At 40.5% G+C, this 19,210-nt stretch overlaps 1 protein-coding gene across 1 annotated transcript; it reads right to left on the bottom strand.

The window, feature by feature from the left end:
- Window positions 1–1,714: 1,714 nt before the first annotated feature.
- sall4 (spalt-like transcription factor 4) lies at window positions 1,715–7,431 on the bottom strand. The gene is made up of 4 exons (XM_030118684.1): window positions 7,274–7,431; window positions 2,708–5,155; window positions 2,319–2,623; window positions 1,715–2,210 (listed from the first exon to the last, which is right to left on the bottom strand). Exons 1-4 carry the CDS (start codon window positions 7,338–7,340, stop codon window positions 1,773–1,775), a joined length of 3,258 nt encoding a protein of 1,085 aa, XP_029974544.1. The 5' UTR covers window positions 7,341–7,431; the 3' UTR covers window positions 1,715–1,772.
- Window positions 7,432–19,210: the final 11,779 nt, after the last annotated feature.

Raw genomic sequence — 19,210 nt, 5'->3', positions numbered from 1 at the left:
GAAGGGATTAATGGATTATGGTGGGCGATGGGAAGCAAAAGAAAGATTTCACTAGAAGCATCTGAAGGTGAATACATGTAAATGAGGGATTTGATGTACATTCACAATGGCCTGTGTTGGTAATGAAGCCAGCGAGAACAAACGAACATTTAAGTAGCATCAGCAGCATTTTCAAGTAAATGTAGAAGTCTTTATCCCAATGAGTCCAAACAACTCTCACTATCAGAAGTAAACACAGGAGGAATATTGAAAAATCCACTCTGATTTTATTTTTCAAAAATCAGAAAACATATAAGGAAAGAAAACATTTTGAAAAAAAAAAAAACATTTACATTGTAAACAGATCAAATCGGATCAACTGAACTGTTGAAACAACTTGAAAGCAGTTTTGACATGTGTTCGCTAAAGAAAGGCACAACTTGGCAAATGCATATTGAAAAGGAATGTACAGCAGGGATCTATGGAGTACTCTGACCAGTCTGAGTTGTGTAAAGTGTCCAGTGATACATTCATGACTGTTCAACTCAGCAGGTTGAGAATGAAAGAAATCGTACTCAGGAAAAATAAGAAATTAGATGTATTGGAAAAGGTACAGACCATTGCATTGAGAGTAAGGGGCATATGGGGATCAACTTAAAATCTAAAACGAGGTAGAACTCACCCCCTAAACTCAAGCATTTTGTGTACTATAAATAAATTAATGATGCTACAAGTTGATAAGACAACGTATGGAAAAAATAAACAGCCTTGACAATCTCTGAATGGGTGTTTTTGGCAGGAAGGAAAAGCTGAGACATGATTTGCCCACTCCTCATTTAGCCATCGTAATGCAAACAGTGAAATGTATACGCAACTAAAACCTGAAATAAAGTGCAGGCACAAGAACATTAAGCATAGCCTTCAGAGCTCAGCCAGCTAACTCTGCAGATCTGCAAGGTAAATGCATGAATGGAGAGATTACACCAATTTCTACATTTCAGAGCTCTGAAACAAAGTATTGGTGCTGTGAAAAATGATTAATTCAGTTTAGGCACTTAGCAAAAGCCATGACAACTAATGAATTCAACTAATGCAACAAAGATGTCACAATGTACACTAACAAATGATCTGCCGATGAATGAACTGTTGCACCTCACCTTAAGTAGAAAATGGAATAATCTGTTGGTCTGATCAACAGGGCCATCAAACTGAGAAAACCTTATGACATTTACCACTTAGAAAAAACAACAACATAATGTCATCAAACATATGGCACACAACAGAAGAAAGTAGTCATCACAGACATGTACAGTTTGACAATGCTATTAAAGCCGTGTCCTGACTGGCCAGACGTGTCTGCTAAAGTCATGCCCTGAAACATTTCCTAACAAAGTCAAAAGTCCTTCAGAAGTATCAAGAAGACAGTCTGAATTAAAGCAGTTTCAAGTAAGTTATACATTCAACCTTCTGGATAGACAGCAAAAAAACAAACAAAAAAAAAAAAAACAGTCACAGGAAAAATTTACCCGCATATATATATTCATATAAAATAAAATACAACTACAGTAGTAATATCAAGTTCAACTAAAAATAACACTTGAGAATGGCAATCAGGAGGGTAGAGAAAGCTGCAAAGAAGTCACTGGGGAAGGGGAAAAAAATCAAACAATGTGATACTTCTACAAGGTTTTTTCTTCTGAAAATTGATTGTACCTCATTCAAAAAAAGGAGACATTCACAAACTGAATAGAGGCGACTACCTGATGGCTTAAGAAAAAAAAAAAACCAAAACGTTAGTTGACTGCAATTTTTCCCTCCTCCATGAAATGTGGGAATTGTGATTTTGGCACACTGTCAGAGCTGCTCTTCTCAATTTCAGCCAAGGTGGCTGGCAGGCCAGAGTGGGACCCGTCCATCTTCACGAGGCCTCCGGTGGATCCGATCAGAGGCCCCCCAGCAGGGCTCCCGGGGAGCGGGATGCCGCCTCCCTGGATGACCGATATCTCATTGGTCTTCATGGTCAGGCCACCACTGAAGGCGGCAGCAGCGTATTGGTTCCACAGCGATGGGTCAAAGTTCATTGACGGAGCTGCCAGCTCTTTGGGCGGTTGCATCATCTCCGGCATCATCTTGGCCTCCGTGCTCATAGCCATCAGTGCCATGGGGTTATCCAGGGACAGACGCTGGCCGCGGCGAGAGGAGTTGTTCCACATGTGAGTGCCAATATGCACCTTGAAAAACAAACCAGACAGATTGAAGTTTAGTATATAAGAAACAGTTGAATTTACCTTTTCATGTATGTGCTGAATGATTCATATAGTTTTTCTTTAACGGCCTACCTTTAGATTGCCCTTTGTGGTGAAAGCCCTGCCGCAGATGTTGCAGGCAAAAGGCTTCTCACCCGTGTGAGTACGCTCATGGATCTGCAGCGCGCTGGCAGATGAGAAGTTCTTTCCACAGACATTACATATGTGGTGTTTGCTGGATCGCCGTGGTGCAGCGGAGATGGAGGAGGCCATGGCTGTTCCCTGAGGCATGTGGGAGCTGAACAAACTGTGAGGACCCAAAGGGTTCTCTGGAGGGATCTTCATTTCCAGGTTGGCCAGACTAGGTGGTATTCTCATGAAAGGCATGCTGCTGGGAGCTGTCAATACAAAGAAGAGAGAATTTAGATGTTTGCACTAACTGAGAAACACTCTAGGATACTTGTCCTGACAATTTAACTTACTGTAGTCTCCGTTAGTAAAGGGCAGGCCAGGTTCTTCTTTAATCGCTTTGGGAGTGAGGCTGCTGGAAGCTGTGAGGTCAAGCGCTCCGCTTGACTCGGCGCCATCTTGAATGGCATCAGACTCCTGTTTGAAAGCATTGTGGGTGAAGTCATCGACAGCCGACTCTGGGGACTTACTACTGGTGTGATTGGCGGGGGAAGAGGAGTTAAATGACATGGCGGAGTCCGAAACGGCAGGACTGCGACCATTCTGACATTCTGGATCTTTCGGAGCAGACTCGGATTCTTTGGGTGTGCCCTCGCCCTCTGAAGTGGTGCTGCTCTGTCGTTTCAGTGCAAGAGCAGAGGTGAGACTCTTCAGTACCTCCAGGCTGGAAAAGATGCCCGGGGCTCCGTTCTTCTGGGCTTGTTCTTCAGAGGCAGACAGGAGTGAATCTGACTTATCGGCTGGCTTCTGAGGGTTCACCTCTGGCTTCTGATCTTCATTGTTTGCTTCAAAATTACTGGCATCAACAGGCTTCTCCTCAGCTGGAGACTGCTCCATCACCTCCGTTGCTTCAAACTGATTTTCTGGCAGTGGGGTGTTGGGAATCTGACCACCCATGTGCATGCGAATGTGCTGTTGCAGAACCACAGCATTTGTGTACTTCTTCTGGCAGATGGGACACGAGTGCTGCATTTTAAGAGGAGTGTTAGCCCTGTGCACACCATAATGAGCCTTCAGGTTGCCCTTTGTGGAGAAGGCCCTGCCACAGATTTTGCATTTGTAGGGCCTTTCACCTGTGTGTGTGCGGTAATGCATTTTCAGTGAGCTCTGGCAGCTAAGCACCCTGTGGCAGATTACACACTCATTCGGGTCGTTGGTCCTCTTTTCCAGGCCGTCCACCATCTGCTGAAGTTTCGCCGTTCCTGAGCTCTGTTCTCCAGCGAGGGAACTTCCATTCATATGATGCAGTGCTCCAAGAAAATCCTTAGCATCTTTCTGACTTGGATCCAATCCTGTTTCTTGACTAAACATGGAGGAAACAGATGGAGAGGCATCACTTGTAGATGGGGAGGGTCCCTGGGAAAATGGATCGCCACTAAAACCATCAAAAGAGGTTTTGAATCCTGGTATGGATGCCGGGTTGAAACCTGTAGCTGCATGGCCCAACATTGGCTTCATCTCAGTAAGACCAGACTCATCCATGGGGACAGACATACCGAAAGGAATGCCACTGCTGGTGGGAATATTGTCAAGATGCTCTGGCACAGGATGGGGATTCATGCTGATGTTTGGATATTTGTCTTTGTGCCTTTGGAAATGCACCTTGAGGTTTCCTTTCGTCGTGAAGCGGTTTCCACAGATGTTGCACTTGAAAGGCCTCTCTCCAGTGTGAGATCTCAGGTGGATCTGCAGGGCGCTGTCGTTGCCAAACGTTTTTCCACAGTATTTACACTTGTGCTTGTACAGGGAGTCCCCACTCTTTGACTCTGGCGGGAGGTTCAGCATCTTGGCTTTTACTTTTTTGGAGGACTCAATCCCGGCTTGGATGCCATTGAACGCGCCCGGGAAACCCAAAATGCCAGGTGATTGGGGCAGCAGGGCAGGTAAACGGCTTGCCAGATCAGGAACACCTTTCAAAATGTCCGCTTTTGAAGCCATTGAGCTCAAGCCTGTGGGAAGGGAGGTAGAGAGGCCAGTGGGTAGAGGTAGTTTACCTTGCTTCAACGTCTCCATGGAAAGGTTCTGAGTACCAGTTCTTTTTCCGATCAGGGCCGCTGCAGCAGACAGCTGCTGAGACAAATGGGCACCGAGAGCTTTCAAAGGGTCCATTGCTGCCCCTGCTGATGCTTGGAGACCCTGTGGGGTCATCATGGCTACTTGGATTCTGATCTGTTCAGTGAGCTGGATCTGCTGTAGCTGCTGTTGCTGGAGGCACACGAGCTGCTCCAGGATCACCGGGATGGCCTGCAGAGCTTCCTGTGACGAAGCCAGAGACGAGTTTGAAGGTCGCTGGGACACGGCGACTTTAGTGTCAGCCATGGTTTCAGCTCCAGCATTCGAATCCTGCATTTTGGGTGAAGTTTCATATGTCATCGCAGGACTGGCAGGCGACTCTCCCTGATCCTGGTTTTCTGAGTCCTCTGCATTCATGCTCAAGTCTTCTTCGGTCCTGTCCAGGTGGTCTGCGCTGGCTTGTAACATGGAATGATTGCTGGAATGGCTGTCCTGGTCATTCACGTGGCCTTCAGGAGAATCTTGTGAATATTCCTCGGGCACTTCATTGCCATCTCCGTCTTTCATGATGACCACTTGCTGATTTTTAGTGCAATTTTTTTCATGCTCTTCAAACTCTGCTTCGTCAAAGAACTCAGCACAGCACTTGTTGCAAACTCTGGTTTCATCCATCCTGAATCTTTTCACTTCACTTTCAGCCTCTTCAGATTGATTATCTTGATGAATCCCTTCAACAAGAGAAAACACAATTTATTAGTATCATCATCATGCTTTTCTAAGGAGATTACTGGGATCTGTGTATAGTACATAAAAGCACTTTTTTCTTTTTGTTTTTAACAGCTTGTCAGATGCAGTGCATTCATCAAATCAAATGTTCTTTATAGTTTGTTCTCTCACACAGTCTCTGCACTGGGTTCTAAAAATGCTGAATCTGACTACTGTTCACAGAGCCAGCAGAGGGCAATCATCTACCTTTGACATTACCCAGAACAACGTCCAGAGAGACAAAGGGCCATACATTGAGCACTGAAGCACTATGTTTATGTAATAAGAAACTAACAAGAGGCATTAAAAAAAAAAAAAGGAATGAAGACACCTGGGCACTTCTATTGACATACTTATGAGAATACTACAAATAGCAGAAAATTAATTTAAAGTCTGGATCTTGCAATAAATCAAACACTTTTAGCACTAATGTGACGCTGAAACTGCTAGACTATAAATAAATAAGGAAGCGTTGGCGTTGCCAATTGTTTAAACAGGCTGATTACCTTCGGGGATTTATCACAGCATGTGAACGCATCGCGCATGCTGGAAATGTGCATTTTAATTTACTTGCAAACCAAGAGACACTTTCACAACTGGGTGTATTGTTAAATGCTAATGCCTCCAAAAAGCTGGAGGAGGGGTCAGACCACCTGTTTGCATTTGCCCAAGGAAAACTACTGGACTTGTTAATTGCTCACCAGGAGGGTCAGAAGCGGCGTCAGTCAGAAAAAAAGAAAAGAAAAGAAAAAGTTACCAACTGCACCGCGATGATGCAGAAAGCATGTTTATGCCACACACGTTTACGCACGGGACAGCAAAAAAAAAAAAAAAAAAAAAAAAAAAAAAAAAAAAACCCAAGGGCGCACATATGATTTAAACAAGGCAAGGTCTCCTCGATGTGCGTAAAACCACAACTGTGTAAATACAAGAGGCGGCAGCACTCCGGTCCGCCACTTGACGGCGCATGACCTGTATCTGATCACCTTTATATGGCACGAGGTCAGACTAAACATTGTATTAATGTGCGCGCAATTCACACGAAAAGCCAAAATCTTTGACGCGCGCCGCGTCGCACACGGCAGACGCAAACCCGGCTGCAGTGCGGCACAAGACGGGCTCCGAAAGCAGGACTTTCCTAATTATAAGGTGAGGTCTCCGGCAGCGCTGGAACTTGCATATGGCAAACACCAAAACGCACCCCCACCCAGTCTCCACATAAAGGCCAGTGCTCCATCCCCCACCTCTCCACATATGTACGAAAGGAAACAGTCATGCATTAAACTGGGGGATTTATTGCCTTTAGGTCAGCTTACTCCAGAGTCACATTTCATACAGTTTTTAGGAGGGCACCTTTGTTCGAAAGATGAAGTTTCTTGCAAATACTTACAAAAATAGATACATTAAAAATATAGAAACAAGAGTTTTATTAGTGGTCTTACCAAATTGTTAATCAAAATTAGAACTTCATAAGCAACATCAAGGACGGTGATAGAAATTCGATATAAACTTATATTTTCCAAATATTTAATCATTTTGAAAAGATATATACACCAAGCTTTAAAGGTTTAAAGAAACCAGACATATTCCAACCACGATGGCCAATCACTCTGCCACACAACATCCCAAATACTTCTAGAATGTGCGAAGAAGCAAAATGCAGGTAACCCCAACACACCAAAAATAAAGTTCAATATCTTCACACAAATCAACCTCACTTCTAGAAAAAGTTGTAATTGTGCGTAAAAGTGGTGAAACAACTTGTTAAATGCAACTTTATCTTACAACACTCTAAAATAAAAGCTTACAGTATAACTTTTCGTGTCGCACCTGATTTCAAAATGTATGGCTTCTCCGGAATCCGAAGGGATTTTTTCTTTCCTTTTTTTTTTTTTTATCTTTTTTTTATAACTCCTGGTCAGTTCAGAGGGACCGGCCACTGGTCAAAGTGCGAGAGAAACGATCTAAAAAGTCAAACAAGAAGCCTAAAGTTCGCGATCGAAAGTCGATCATCTACAGTGCAAAGTAAATCCGAACTTTCCCGGTGCCAAAACACGCGTGCCCCGTGCGTAAAAACTCACCATTTTCTATGGATCCGGGCTCGTCAGAGTTGATGTGCTGCGGTTTGGCTTGCTTGCGCCGCGACATGGTGCAACCATCAGGAGCAGAGAGGTACAGACAATATACCTCCCCTTCTCCTACAAATTCTTCGGCTTGGAAAATTAGCCCCTCAAGTAGAAATGCGCATGTCAACGTAATTATTATTATCAATAATGCATTGCGATTTATCACGGTGCCCTGACAGCTGATTGGCTCCAGTCCAAAGGCTCACACATTATTCAAATGCGCTCTCTATTGATGAGCGGGGCGCAGTGCCAGGAGGGGGCGGGAGGACGCACGCTAGTGGCCGGCCTGCGCGATGGAGGCAGGGTCAATAACACCCAAACTTAGAGCTCTCTTTCCTTGTTCGTTTGTCTCCGACAGCCCCGATTGAATGAAATAACCATATCTCAATCGGCGCACTGAATCTCGTCTGTGTATAAACCGTTAAAAGGAGCTTTTGATCGTATTTTGTGGAGTCGGTTTCAGTGACAAAGTGCTGACCAGCCCCGTTCCTGCGCACCAAAATCAGATTTTACAACTTTAACCCAAGGTTTCACAAGGTTTCTGCAGCAAAGGAATCCGTGTGTCACTCTCAAATGCTTGTTCTGGAAAGGTTAAGTATCAAAGCACATCTACAGCACTCTTTATACTGTTAGTGCCAAGGTTATTCTGAAATAATTAAAAACTGACCTCAAGCATTACAAAGAAAATGTACACTTTTAAAATATTTAACTGATATTTATGTTGTATTTTTAAAGCAGGCTTTTCAGATGCCCCCTAAAAATATTACTGAACACTATTAAAAGAAAATAAAACATGCAGGCTTTGACTTGTAAATTCAGTAATATAACTTGAAATGGTACTTTGTTTTAATTTCACTGTTAGGTTCCATGCAAACCTCTTCACATTATCCAATAGTTGATACTTGAAACAGGGGGATTTATGGATGCGTTGTTTTTGCTTTGAACTTTTATGATGGCGTTAATATAGTTCTGCTTTTGTGTCCTTTATAAAGAAATAAACAAAGCCACTAACAAAATTGTGTTGTCAAAGTTGTAATTTACCATCAAGGATCATAAAATTGATTGTACAGTTTAATACAGATGTCACTTAAGCACTTCCAAGGCTGATTTGGTTGAAAAAAGTGAAAGATAATGGATTTGTATGGATGTGTTTTTCATTGAGGGCACTAAGTTAATCACAGAAGAGCAGCAGTAGTGTTGCTGTTTGTGAAAATGTTAACAAGCGTGAGTTTATTCATGAAATAAACAAGGAAATTGCATAAATAACTCTTTATTGTTGTTGTAACTTTTCAGATTTGCTTCAAGAAGGGAGAAAATGCACACACTTTCAAGCTTACATCAGGATCATATGGAACAGCTAACACAGAAAACAGTTCTCTGAAATTACATGGAATAATAATATCACATTTTCACACATTTAACTTTAATATTGTGACTTGAAATGGCACTTTCCCCTACTTTTACTATCACATATATCTGTGTAAGAGTTTAAATGTATTACCATGCCCATGATACTATTGCAGTTGTACAGATTTCAATAAACAACCACTGATGAGTTCATTAACTATTGTTAGAGATGATCTGTTTATGGCGACCTATTCTTCATCAATGAGTCTGAATTGATCAAAGAAGCTCTTAAAGGCTCCAGATTAGAAAATAACACTTAACATTATTTCTTTCTTTAAACAAAGAGGAAAAGTGCAAAATTCTCAGTTGTGTTTTGATAAGAACACATTTGCATTCAGTTTTAAGCATGAGCTAATCACAGTGATTATAAGAGGATTAGAGAGTAGGCTTTAAAGAGTTTACAAAATAGCACAAATATGTATGTTTTCTATCAAAGAAAAAGAACCAAAGGATTTTCATTCAGCTTTCATATTGCGATATGATATTTTACAGTTATCCTCATATTTACTACATTACATCTGCTCTAATAGTTTAAATTTACTCGGAACATTACAGATCATTATTTATCAATCCGTATGTCACCATACAGATTGATAACCAAACCACCCTCACCCACCCTCACCCACCCTCAAACAGTGATGATTTCCTTGAGAATTGCTGGATTTGATCTTTTTTTGTTTTGCGGTTCCATGTTTGATGAAGAAACTATTTTCCTCACAGAACAGCAGCAGTCTCACACATGTAGTTATATCCTAAACAAATGACCAAACACAGCTTATTTTTTATCAAATCAACATGAAAGCTGCAGGGATTAGTGTATTTTAGTTAACATAAGGTTGTTGTTGCTTTTTTTTTTTAGTTTCAGAAAATGCATTCAGCCATCACAGAAGTACCAAATACAAAACGATCTGGATTATATGAAGGAGCAAGAACATGACCAGAGCAGATTTTAGTTCAGATACTTCAATAAATTACCAATAGTGATGAATCCCTTGTTTAATGGTGTATTGTTGAGTGTATCTTTTGTGATGTATTATTTATTTAAGACACTGAATTCATCACTAAAGACCAACAGCAGCACAAACACACTCACATATGTGGAAAAATGACAAAACGGATTGTTTTATCAAATAAAGGCGACAGATGCAGGCATTTTAGCTACTCAAGAACACGTCACTCTTTAAATCTGGATTAGGATGAAATGACAGAACCATGGACCACACCATATACAGTTTTATTTAGTTCTGATCTTGTGAGTTAAAGTTGCAGCCGCCAGAGTTTTACCATATTTGCAGTAATAATTATATTTCACCATCTTGGATTTCCACACAGGATGAACTCTGTTAGTTCTTCTTCACATTAGCATTCTTGTTGAGCCCGACACATTCCTGGAAGTTAACTTCATGTCACTGAGGATAAATTACTAAAGGGGGGGTTAATTAATGCAGCTCATGGTGATCAAGCCCTGTATACAAAAAACACATCACACTCACGCTTCTTGTTTTTCTGGAAATTCATCTTCTGACTCTGGATGATGATACAACTCATCTGTCGCAGTATCAAATCTAAATGTAATCTCTGTCTTGTCTTTAGTTTTCTCACTCTAATTCACGCAGACATGCATTTATTTTTGGAGCATTGCTTACCAAACACATACCAAGCTGTGCACAAATGTTGCAAACACGCACACCGTTGGATCAGAGGTGACCGAAAGTGTGGGAAAATTTCATTTCAGGCATTATTTTACACGCACAAAGCATAAAAGAGGGAACAAACATGCTGCTGCAAAAACGCGTTAAGGTAAAAATTCTCTTGATGTTTGGGAATTAAAAAGAAAGGTCACATTCAAAAGAAAACTAAAGCAGAAGAAGGTTAAACTGAAGCAGAAAAGACACAGATAAGATCAATCACAGAGGAATGCATTGTTTATTAAGCAGGTCAAGCAAAATATGTTAAAATAGCTTTGTTGATGCATCACAGTCGGGGGTGGCCAGCAAATTTTCTGGAGAGGGCCACTCAAAAGAAGTGTTTTCTCTGGTAACGGTGGTTTAAACTTACACTCTTGAAGCCGGAGTTCTGCTCTCAACTCGACTTTACCTTTGAGTTCAATGTATACATCGTCAGATGTATATCTTAGTCAAGGTGTGCACAGACTGCAGTTTTATAAATTAAAAAAAATTTGAATGAAATTTTTTTAATGTTGTGATCGTCCCTCATAGATTGAGGTGACAAATGTGACTCCTGCAGACCAGTCAGGAACCTTTTGCACGACCTGCATAACAGAGTGACTCACTGCAATATACGAAGTTTAAGTAACCTTGCCACATTTTTTAATATTTGGTCCCTCCGCCTTGTTTCTCCAGGCAAAAATACCACAGCTTGTGTTCTGTAGGGCGAGCGCCGATAAGCGTGGGACAAAAGACTGGCCAATACATTCAGATAAACAAATGCCTTTTAAGGGACAGGTTGAAGGTGAAAAAGAGGGGAGTGCTGTCTAGACGCTTTATTGCCCCAATAAGAAACTATATGTGAATGCACAGTTTCTCCTACATTCAATCCAAACAACTCAAACTGTGCACGGCTGTAAAACGGCAGTTGTGGGAACCGGAGGGAGATCAGCTGATGGCCAACTGCTTGAGATAATGTGAAACATGTACAAGAATAAAACAATAATCTTAAAAAAATAATAAGAATGATAAAAAAAAAGTCTTCTTGGCACATTCATCAGGCATCATTGTGTGAAAGAATAGAAATCCATCTCCAGCAGTTCATCACGGAGACATATAGATCCTTGACTTTCTTTTCTTTTTGTTCATGTATACTATTTGTTGGCTGCTGACATCCATTGTGGCCATTTCGTGCTCATCAATAACAGTCATTACTTTTTCTTTCTTTTTTTTTTTTTTGAAAGAAGGAAAAAAAAAAAAAGCAGCAGCGAAAAGAGAAAACTGACACAATAACATGTCCATGACTGGGTCACTTTCTGACAATAGTGAATCTACAGCCGTGACAGAAGGCCCCTGAAATGGCTGGCAGTGCAGTTGGAAAACAACCTCTGGTCAGTGACAAAGGGGCGCTTATTTTCTATATTCTGGGCGCAATCTTGAGTTCCTGTGGAGTTTCAATTTAGCCGCGAGGTGAAGAGAAGCTCCTCAGACGCGTCATCTGCCGAGCTTTACGACGACCTTGCAGTGGACAAACAATAACAGGCAGACACTTGCTGAGGGACTGTAGATTGAACATGTGGTTTTTAAGGCTCAGTGTTCAGTCGTAAAAGGAAGAAGGTGGGGAAAAAACTCAGCAGTGAGAGCAGGAAAGACATCAGCCAGAGGTGGAGATGGAGACATTTTAAGAATCGTGTCCAAAGAGTTAAACTTGTGGCATTTACCTTGTCTGTGATTTTTTTTTTTTTTTCAGACATGACATTTTCAATCAAAAACTGCGAATTTATGTTTTTTTTCTGTGAAATTCTGTTTTCTTACACAACAGGATTGCAAGAAAATTCAACTTTTCTGAAATACGTAGCACTGCACATGGGCACTATGTCTTACTTTGTGGTTCATGTGTGAGCCGGTCGACCATAATAACGTCAGATTATAGGCATTTGCAACATTTGTGTTGTTCACTCTTAAACTCAACAGCGCTTTTTCAACAAAGTGTACATTCACCACACTAATCGCATGGTCTCAGTGGAGAGATGTTTTATTTACATGCATTAAATACTGAGAGCTCAAAAGAGCTCCAAAATCAGCTCCTGGTTCAGCAGATTCTTTGTTGTTACTGTGGTGAGCGGCGTTTCCTCAGATGGTCCCCAATGACTTTTATTTGATGACTTCAAAAAAAAGATGTTTTTTCTATCATACTTTGACTTTGTCACTCATCACCTCCCTTATTTTGATCTTCAGTGATGTGATGATGAAAAATGGGGAGTTAAAATTAAATTCTTTCAGTGATCATGCAGTTTGAACTGAATGCTTTTATTGACATTGTAAAAAAACCCACAATGAAATATGCCCGTCGCAGACAAAAGAAGGGCAGTGATGGCCATGTCTTTGGTCTTATGTTTTACAGTGTGAAGGGTTCACAGATGGTTATGACTGAGGTCACGGCTGCTGTTTTACTATGAACATTATCGCGAGTACACAACATTTGCACAGACAGACAGACAATTTGGTTGGACTGTTGTTATGAGTGACTCTCAACTATAAAACCACCAAGAGAATGAACCAGGAGTCACCCCACTCTGGAAGTCGCTGTTGTTTTTTTGGCCATTTGCTTGTGCATGTGCAGAAAAGCACTGTTAACCATGATCCTGGAGCCCACGCACGTCAGCGTTTTGAAAAGTTGTGTTTTCCCCCTATATATGGACAAAAAAGTAAAACATTGCTGTACATCTATATTCTGAACCTTTTTATATCTGCACTTAAATACTACTTTGAATGAATAAATGACAGAATGAATGATGGTTTTTTTCATGTCATATTGTACCATGGTTGGTGTCTCTCAGAAAAACAACATCAAAGATACACAGGTCAAAATTATATTTTAAAAAAGGGAAAGTTACAGGATATGTGAAAAAAACAATGAATATAAATAAGTTTATCTGCATAAAAGTGACATTATTGAACATTTTCAGCATATAATAGTATTCTTTTTTCTAAAAATGAAGGAGTTGATATTTTGATCTGTTGTGATCATTTGATGTTAGTCTAATGTTAATAAAACAGGAAATAGTCATAAAAAATAGCTTTGAATGTGAAAAAAATCCAAATCTACACTGAAGACAGAGTTGAGTAGCTTTTTTTAACCTAATTTTTTTCCAAAGTTTCTTTGCACAATACACAATTAAATAGTGGTGTGAAAAAAATATACTTTTGTATAATGTAATTTTTTATGAGCTGAACTCAAGGATCTAAGACGTTTTCTTTGTATACAAAAGGCCAAAAAGACCATTTTTTTTCCTCAAATAGTGTTCACAGATCTGTCTGTATCTGTGTTGGTGAGAACTTTCCCTCTGCTGAGATGCTCCTTCCACCCAGGTGTGGCCGATCAAGACGCTGATTAGACAGCAGGATTACTCCGCAGGCGCGTCTTCAGCCGGCCACAATAAAAAGGACACTCTGAAACGTGCAGTTTTATCACACGGCACAATGCCACAGATGTCCCGAGTTTTGAGGGAGGGTGCATTTATCATGCTGACTGCAGGAATGTCCACCACAACCGTGAATTGAATGTTCATTTCTCCACCATATGTCGCCTCCAAACGTGTTTCACAGAACTCGGCAGTACATCGAACCAGCCTCACAGCCGCAGAGCGCCGGACCTCCACGGCCAGCGTCTCCACCTCCAAGATTATCCGAGACCCGTTGTAGCCGACTTTAGAGGGGAAATGCTCACATTATAAACGTGGTGCTCTCATATTTTTGTTCAGTGTATTAAGACAGGTTGTACTGAAATGTGTAAAATCACTTCAGGTGAAGCATTTGCTCCTCCCAGTCGGAGCATCTAATGATGAAAGCTTTTAGCCTTAGAATATGAAAAAACAAATTGCAATTGTGTTATCATCTTTGTGGAGTCTTATAGATATCTGGGACAAATGATGTTAAGTCCATTTTAAAATATTCATTCAATGTCATTTTAGTCCGAATCAAGGTCATTTTTATACCTCATATGCTAAAACTAATTATGTGACAGCATGATTTGGTAAAATATTATACAGTAAATAGCAATTTTATCCAATTGAGATATCTTTTAATGCTATAAAATGTAAAATCTCTGTTTTTTTGTCAATGTTTATATTTGTATTGCATACACTTGGCACATCATGTTTATTTTATTGCTCCGTCCATCCGGTGAGCTTTGAAGGATTGTCTGTGGATCTGCTGTGAACTCTGCAGATTGCTGTGAGACGCTCCTCAGATGTGGCGCTTTACGACGACCTCGCAGTGGACGAACACCAACGGCCCAACACTTGCTGAGGAATTGTGAATTGAACATGTGTTTTTTAGGACTCAGTAAAAGATGAAAGGCGCAGCCCCCCAAGATGGGACGGATGGGCTATTTCACGTGCCGTTGTCAAAACCTAAGAAGTCTATTTTTTAGTTTAAAAAAAAAAAAAAAAGACTGTTTGGTTCAGTCTTGTTTAGAATAGGAGCTTGGTCAGACACTTATTTGATCTTTACACAGAATGTCTCTAATGTAAACATTTGTAAACGTCTATTTTTGTGTTTTTTATAGGTCAGAGTAACACTATGGGGCTGATCTACTAAAGCATTGTGAGTACTTAAACAGGCACACTTTGTTGACGTTCATCCACTGAAGATTGAGTCACACTGACATGTAACAAATCGGTGTGCAAGATGTTACTAAATCAGGCCTTTACTGTCTTGTACATGTGTAAATGGAGATGAATAACACTGGGACATGCTCACTGTGAGGAGAGAGCGCATCCCGCCACTGCACTCTTCACTATAACTGCGTGTATCACTATTCATGTTTCTGATCTTGCATGTTTATATCAATTTGCTTTTTAAATTTCAAAAATTCTGAGAACACCAGTGCAGTTTCGCTGTGACTCCTCAGTGACACTAAAACCTTGTGTGTGTGTGTGTCATTTAACGGTTCACCGGTTTTGCAGAATTTCTGAATTTCTGTTTAGTGTATGTCCAAGATCCGTTTTATTATTTTATCCTGTGTTGGCCTTCTCCAGGTGCCCCTTGAAACATTCCCCCTCTTGTAGTCATAAATAATGCCATTAAACCTACACAAAGGACAGAGGCGGAAAGGTTTTTTTCCTTTTTTTTTCATGCAAGACTTGATTCCTATGGAAAGGGTACAAAATGCCGAGGACATGCACACGAGAATAAAAACACTTCAGGTGACCTTTTGTACTTTTCGGACTATACGCTGCTCCTGTGTTTACTTTCCACTAATATTAGTCATATTACAACATAAGCTTGGGATTGTGGGTAATCAGTTTTTTTTTATTTATTGGCAGGCACACTCTTAAGACTGACTATACAGTCATTTTCCCTGGTTTTCAATCATCTAAACATGGCATTATCCAGAAAATACAAGTATAATGGCTCTCTGCAATTACTATAGTGTCAGACTGTTTTCATTATTGATCAGCAAACTCCCTTCCAATGTCCTCCTTTTCATGAACATGTGTATTTAGTTCTTTTGTTGGGTAGCATCAGCCTAGAATAGAGACCGAGGGCATTGAGGTGAAAGGTATTGGATGTTTGTCTGCTGTGCCAATATTGTTTTTCCCCACTGAATGTTTCTCTTTTCAAAAGCATTGCACATATACAGGCTGCCTCATGCATGGACCGGTCAGCCGGACACATAGGCGTAAACAGGGAATACTTCCACTTAAAGGAGCTCTTGTTAATACTTAAATCCATTGATTGTTCAGAGAATTGAAAAGAAACTGATGGTATTTAATCAATAATGTCAAAATTATACTTCTATTGCGCTTTTTTTTGCAGGTTGGTACTATTCAAAGTGCTTAGCAAAAAAAAAAACAATATAAACAATTGAAAAAATTAAGTAACACCACACTGTAAAACTAATACAGGTAATATGTTTGGAAATAAACTAAAACCAACTGAAATACTTTTCCCTTTGAACCATCACTGCTGTGAAATAGAGTCAAAAATAAGGGGTTAAAACTGAGTTGAAAACAGAAAACAGTATGCTGGATGATACGGTAAAAGATTTTACCCAGAAAAGCATGTCAACAAATATGAAATGCAAAAATCTATAAATTGCTTTAAAGTGATCAGATAATGCATGTTGATGTTTCTTGTTTTTTTTTTTCCCCCTCTACAAAAACAGAGTCAATCTGTGTTATTGTTGACAGATTTATGTCACTGAGAATATCCAGGTTATCTAAGAGTTTTTACCCACAGACGATCAGACTCCTGAACTCTGCATGCACCACCCAGTAACATGCTTCCCATACCAGACTGCATGCTGCGCATATTTGCTGTATTTTAGACCATATGTATATGTATTTGTGTAATATATATACTGAACATCACTGTTGCTGGACAATCATACCTCTGACTAATAAGCTTTGTTTACTTGTTTCTATCAGAATAAATTTGTGCAGAAAGCTGAAATGTTAATGCTTCGAATGCTAATGTTAACTTAAATACATTTTATTAAACTAGCTATTTTCAAAAGCAGGGATACACAGTGCTTTCTTTAAAAAAAAAAAAAACATGAAAAAATTTAAAGGTTTAAAAAGAAAAAAAAAACAAATTAAGATGAGAATTGAGTCCATATATTTAGCCAGAACTTTAAACTGCTGTCTTAATCTCTCTGGACCTCCTGTTTTAAGTCCATCATGTATATTGTGGATAAAGTATTCATGTTGCGTGCATCAATCACCTGGCTTGCGTGACCAACACGCAAGAATAGTGGCCGTGCGAGTTTGACGAGGGACCAGTTTTGAAGCTTCTTGAAGCTTCCTTATTGCCTTGAATGTGAGGTTAAGTCTGGTCAGTTGTGGTATGCGACCTACAGTGTGACGTCTAAACCTCAACATTTCCAGCACACACACACACACACACACACACACACACACACACACACACACACACACACACACACACACACACACACACACACACACAAGTAAGACTGAACTTTCCAGTGTTTTAGAAATGTCTTCAAATTCATACAAAAGGTAGGAGAAGAGAGGGAGTTTTTTTTTCTTTTTTTTAATAGAAATGCAAATGTTTGTGACACCTGAGTGAAACAGGATGTATTAAGGGCCGTGTCTGTAAACCAGGTCTGTTTCTGTAGAGATAGTGAGATGAGTGCCACAGAAACCAAGAGGCTGGGGGTGGGGGAAGGAGCAAATTTTGTGCCACAGCATTCCACAAACAACTTCTGCAGGTCATAAATGCTTCAGATTTAGTTTTGGCTCATAATTCTTTCCAGATCCCCGTCACTTATTTGTCGTGTTTGTGTTTTAACAACAGCAAAAAGTCACTGTGTTTTATTTTATCATTCAGGCTTCGATTTTCAGGTCACGCGGATGCTTATAGTTTAATATCCTGCTCGACCAGAGTGAGATCTGTGTGTATCTGGTTCAGCGGGGGGGGGGGGGGGGGGGGGCGGGTGAGGGTGGGGGAAGAGATTGGTGGCCCACACATGGCTGTAATTTAATGGAGAATTGCCCAGTGGTTCCTGTGCAGAGGTAAACACAGCAATAGTCAGGCTTTTGTTATGGCATGACTATGACAACTGCCTCCATCAATAAACAATGGAGCTTTGGAACAGGGGGGAAAACAAGGACTCACTGTATGGCGAGAGACCCACGGCGTCCACTCTCACTATCGGACACATGAAAGAAGCTTATGATAAGTCAGAGCAGTAACAATACCGCGCTGCCAAAGTCACACATTACCGAAAAACTCAAGAGCAACAGCAGATTTAGCACTTTTTTTCTGTGGAAACTGTGAGAATCCCCTATTCTCTGAGATTTGATCTGCTATTAATTCCCAACCTGACACAATTATCTAAAGGAAATGCAGTTTGGGGAGGGATGAGGGGGTCAAACTTGAAGAATCTGAGACACAATAAACAAAGAGATAGGGGAGAGCTTGCCAGTCACCATCAAGCTGTGAGTCAACAGGGGGCCAATCCTTCAAATCTTGCTATGCAATCTGGGTCAGGGCCATAAACATTTACAGGGTGGGAAGTGCTGAGCAGAGGGGCTGCAGGACATCGCTGCTCTCTCACTTCTAATTAGCTTATGAGAATGTAAAATGGCTGTGAAGCAGCACACGGCCAGCTCCTGACTTCTGCAGGTTCAACTCAGCTGCAAAGAGATCAGTTGTCCTGTTTAGGTTTGAATGCACATGAATATAAAGTAAGACTAAAGAAATAATATTATCAGATAACTTAATCAGTTTACTTAAAGTAACCAATTATCTCTACTTTGTTATTCAACCTGCAATGCTGATATTATTATGTAGGACTCAATGTTTTAAGTTTGTATCATATAAAATGAGATTGTGGGATCACTGAGATTCTTTATGTGACTGAGGTGGTTCATGGCGCGAGAGAACACACGTTTGTCTCGGTAACTTCCCATTTCGTCTACTGTATATTTTTCCCACGTTTCACTACTTTTCCACAGGTTTTGCTGTAATACTATATTTTGACCTATTCTTACCCTTTTAAATACTAAACTTCAACACAGAACACCATTTTTTTTCAACATTTCAATTTATTGATCACAGTTCTCATTGACAAATTGATCAATTCACTTTATCACAGTTTACATTGACATTTACAAATGCGTAATGGAAAATTTACAAGCTATTTTACAAGCCAGACAAGTGGCAGGCAGAGTCCATGAAGTCAGCAACAGACAGTTTGCCAGCTACAAACTTTTCTTGAAGACGCTTGATCCGCCTGTCATGCTTCTGCCACTTTTTCCTCTTCTCAACCGGGAGTCCACCGCTC

This window comes from Salarias fasciatus, chromosome 20, assembly GCF_902148845.1.
Source record: "Salarias fasciatus chromosome 20, fSalaFa1.1, whole genome shotgun sequence".
NCBI classification, from domain to species: Eukaryota; Metazoa; Chordata; class Actinopteri; order Blenniiformes; family Blenniidae; genus Salarias; species Salarias fasciatus.
This window is presented reverse-complemented; position numbering and strand designations above follow the sequence as displayed.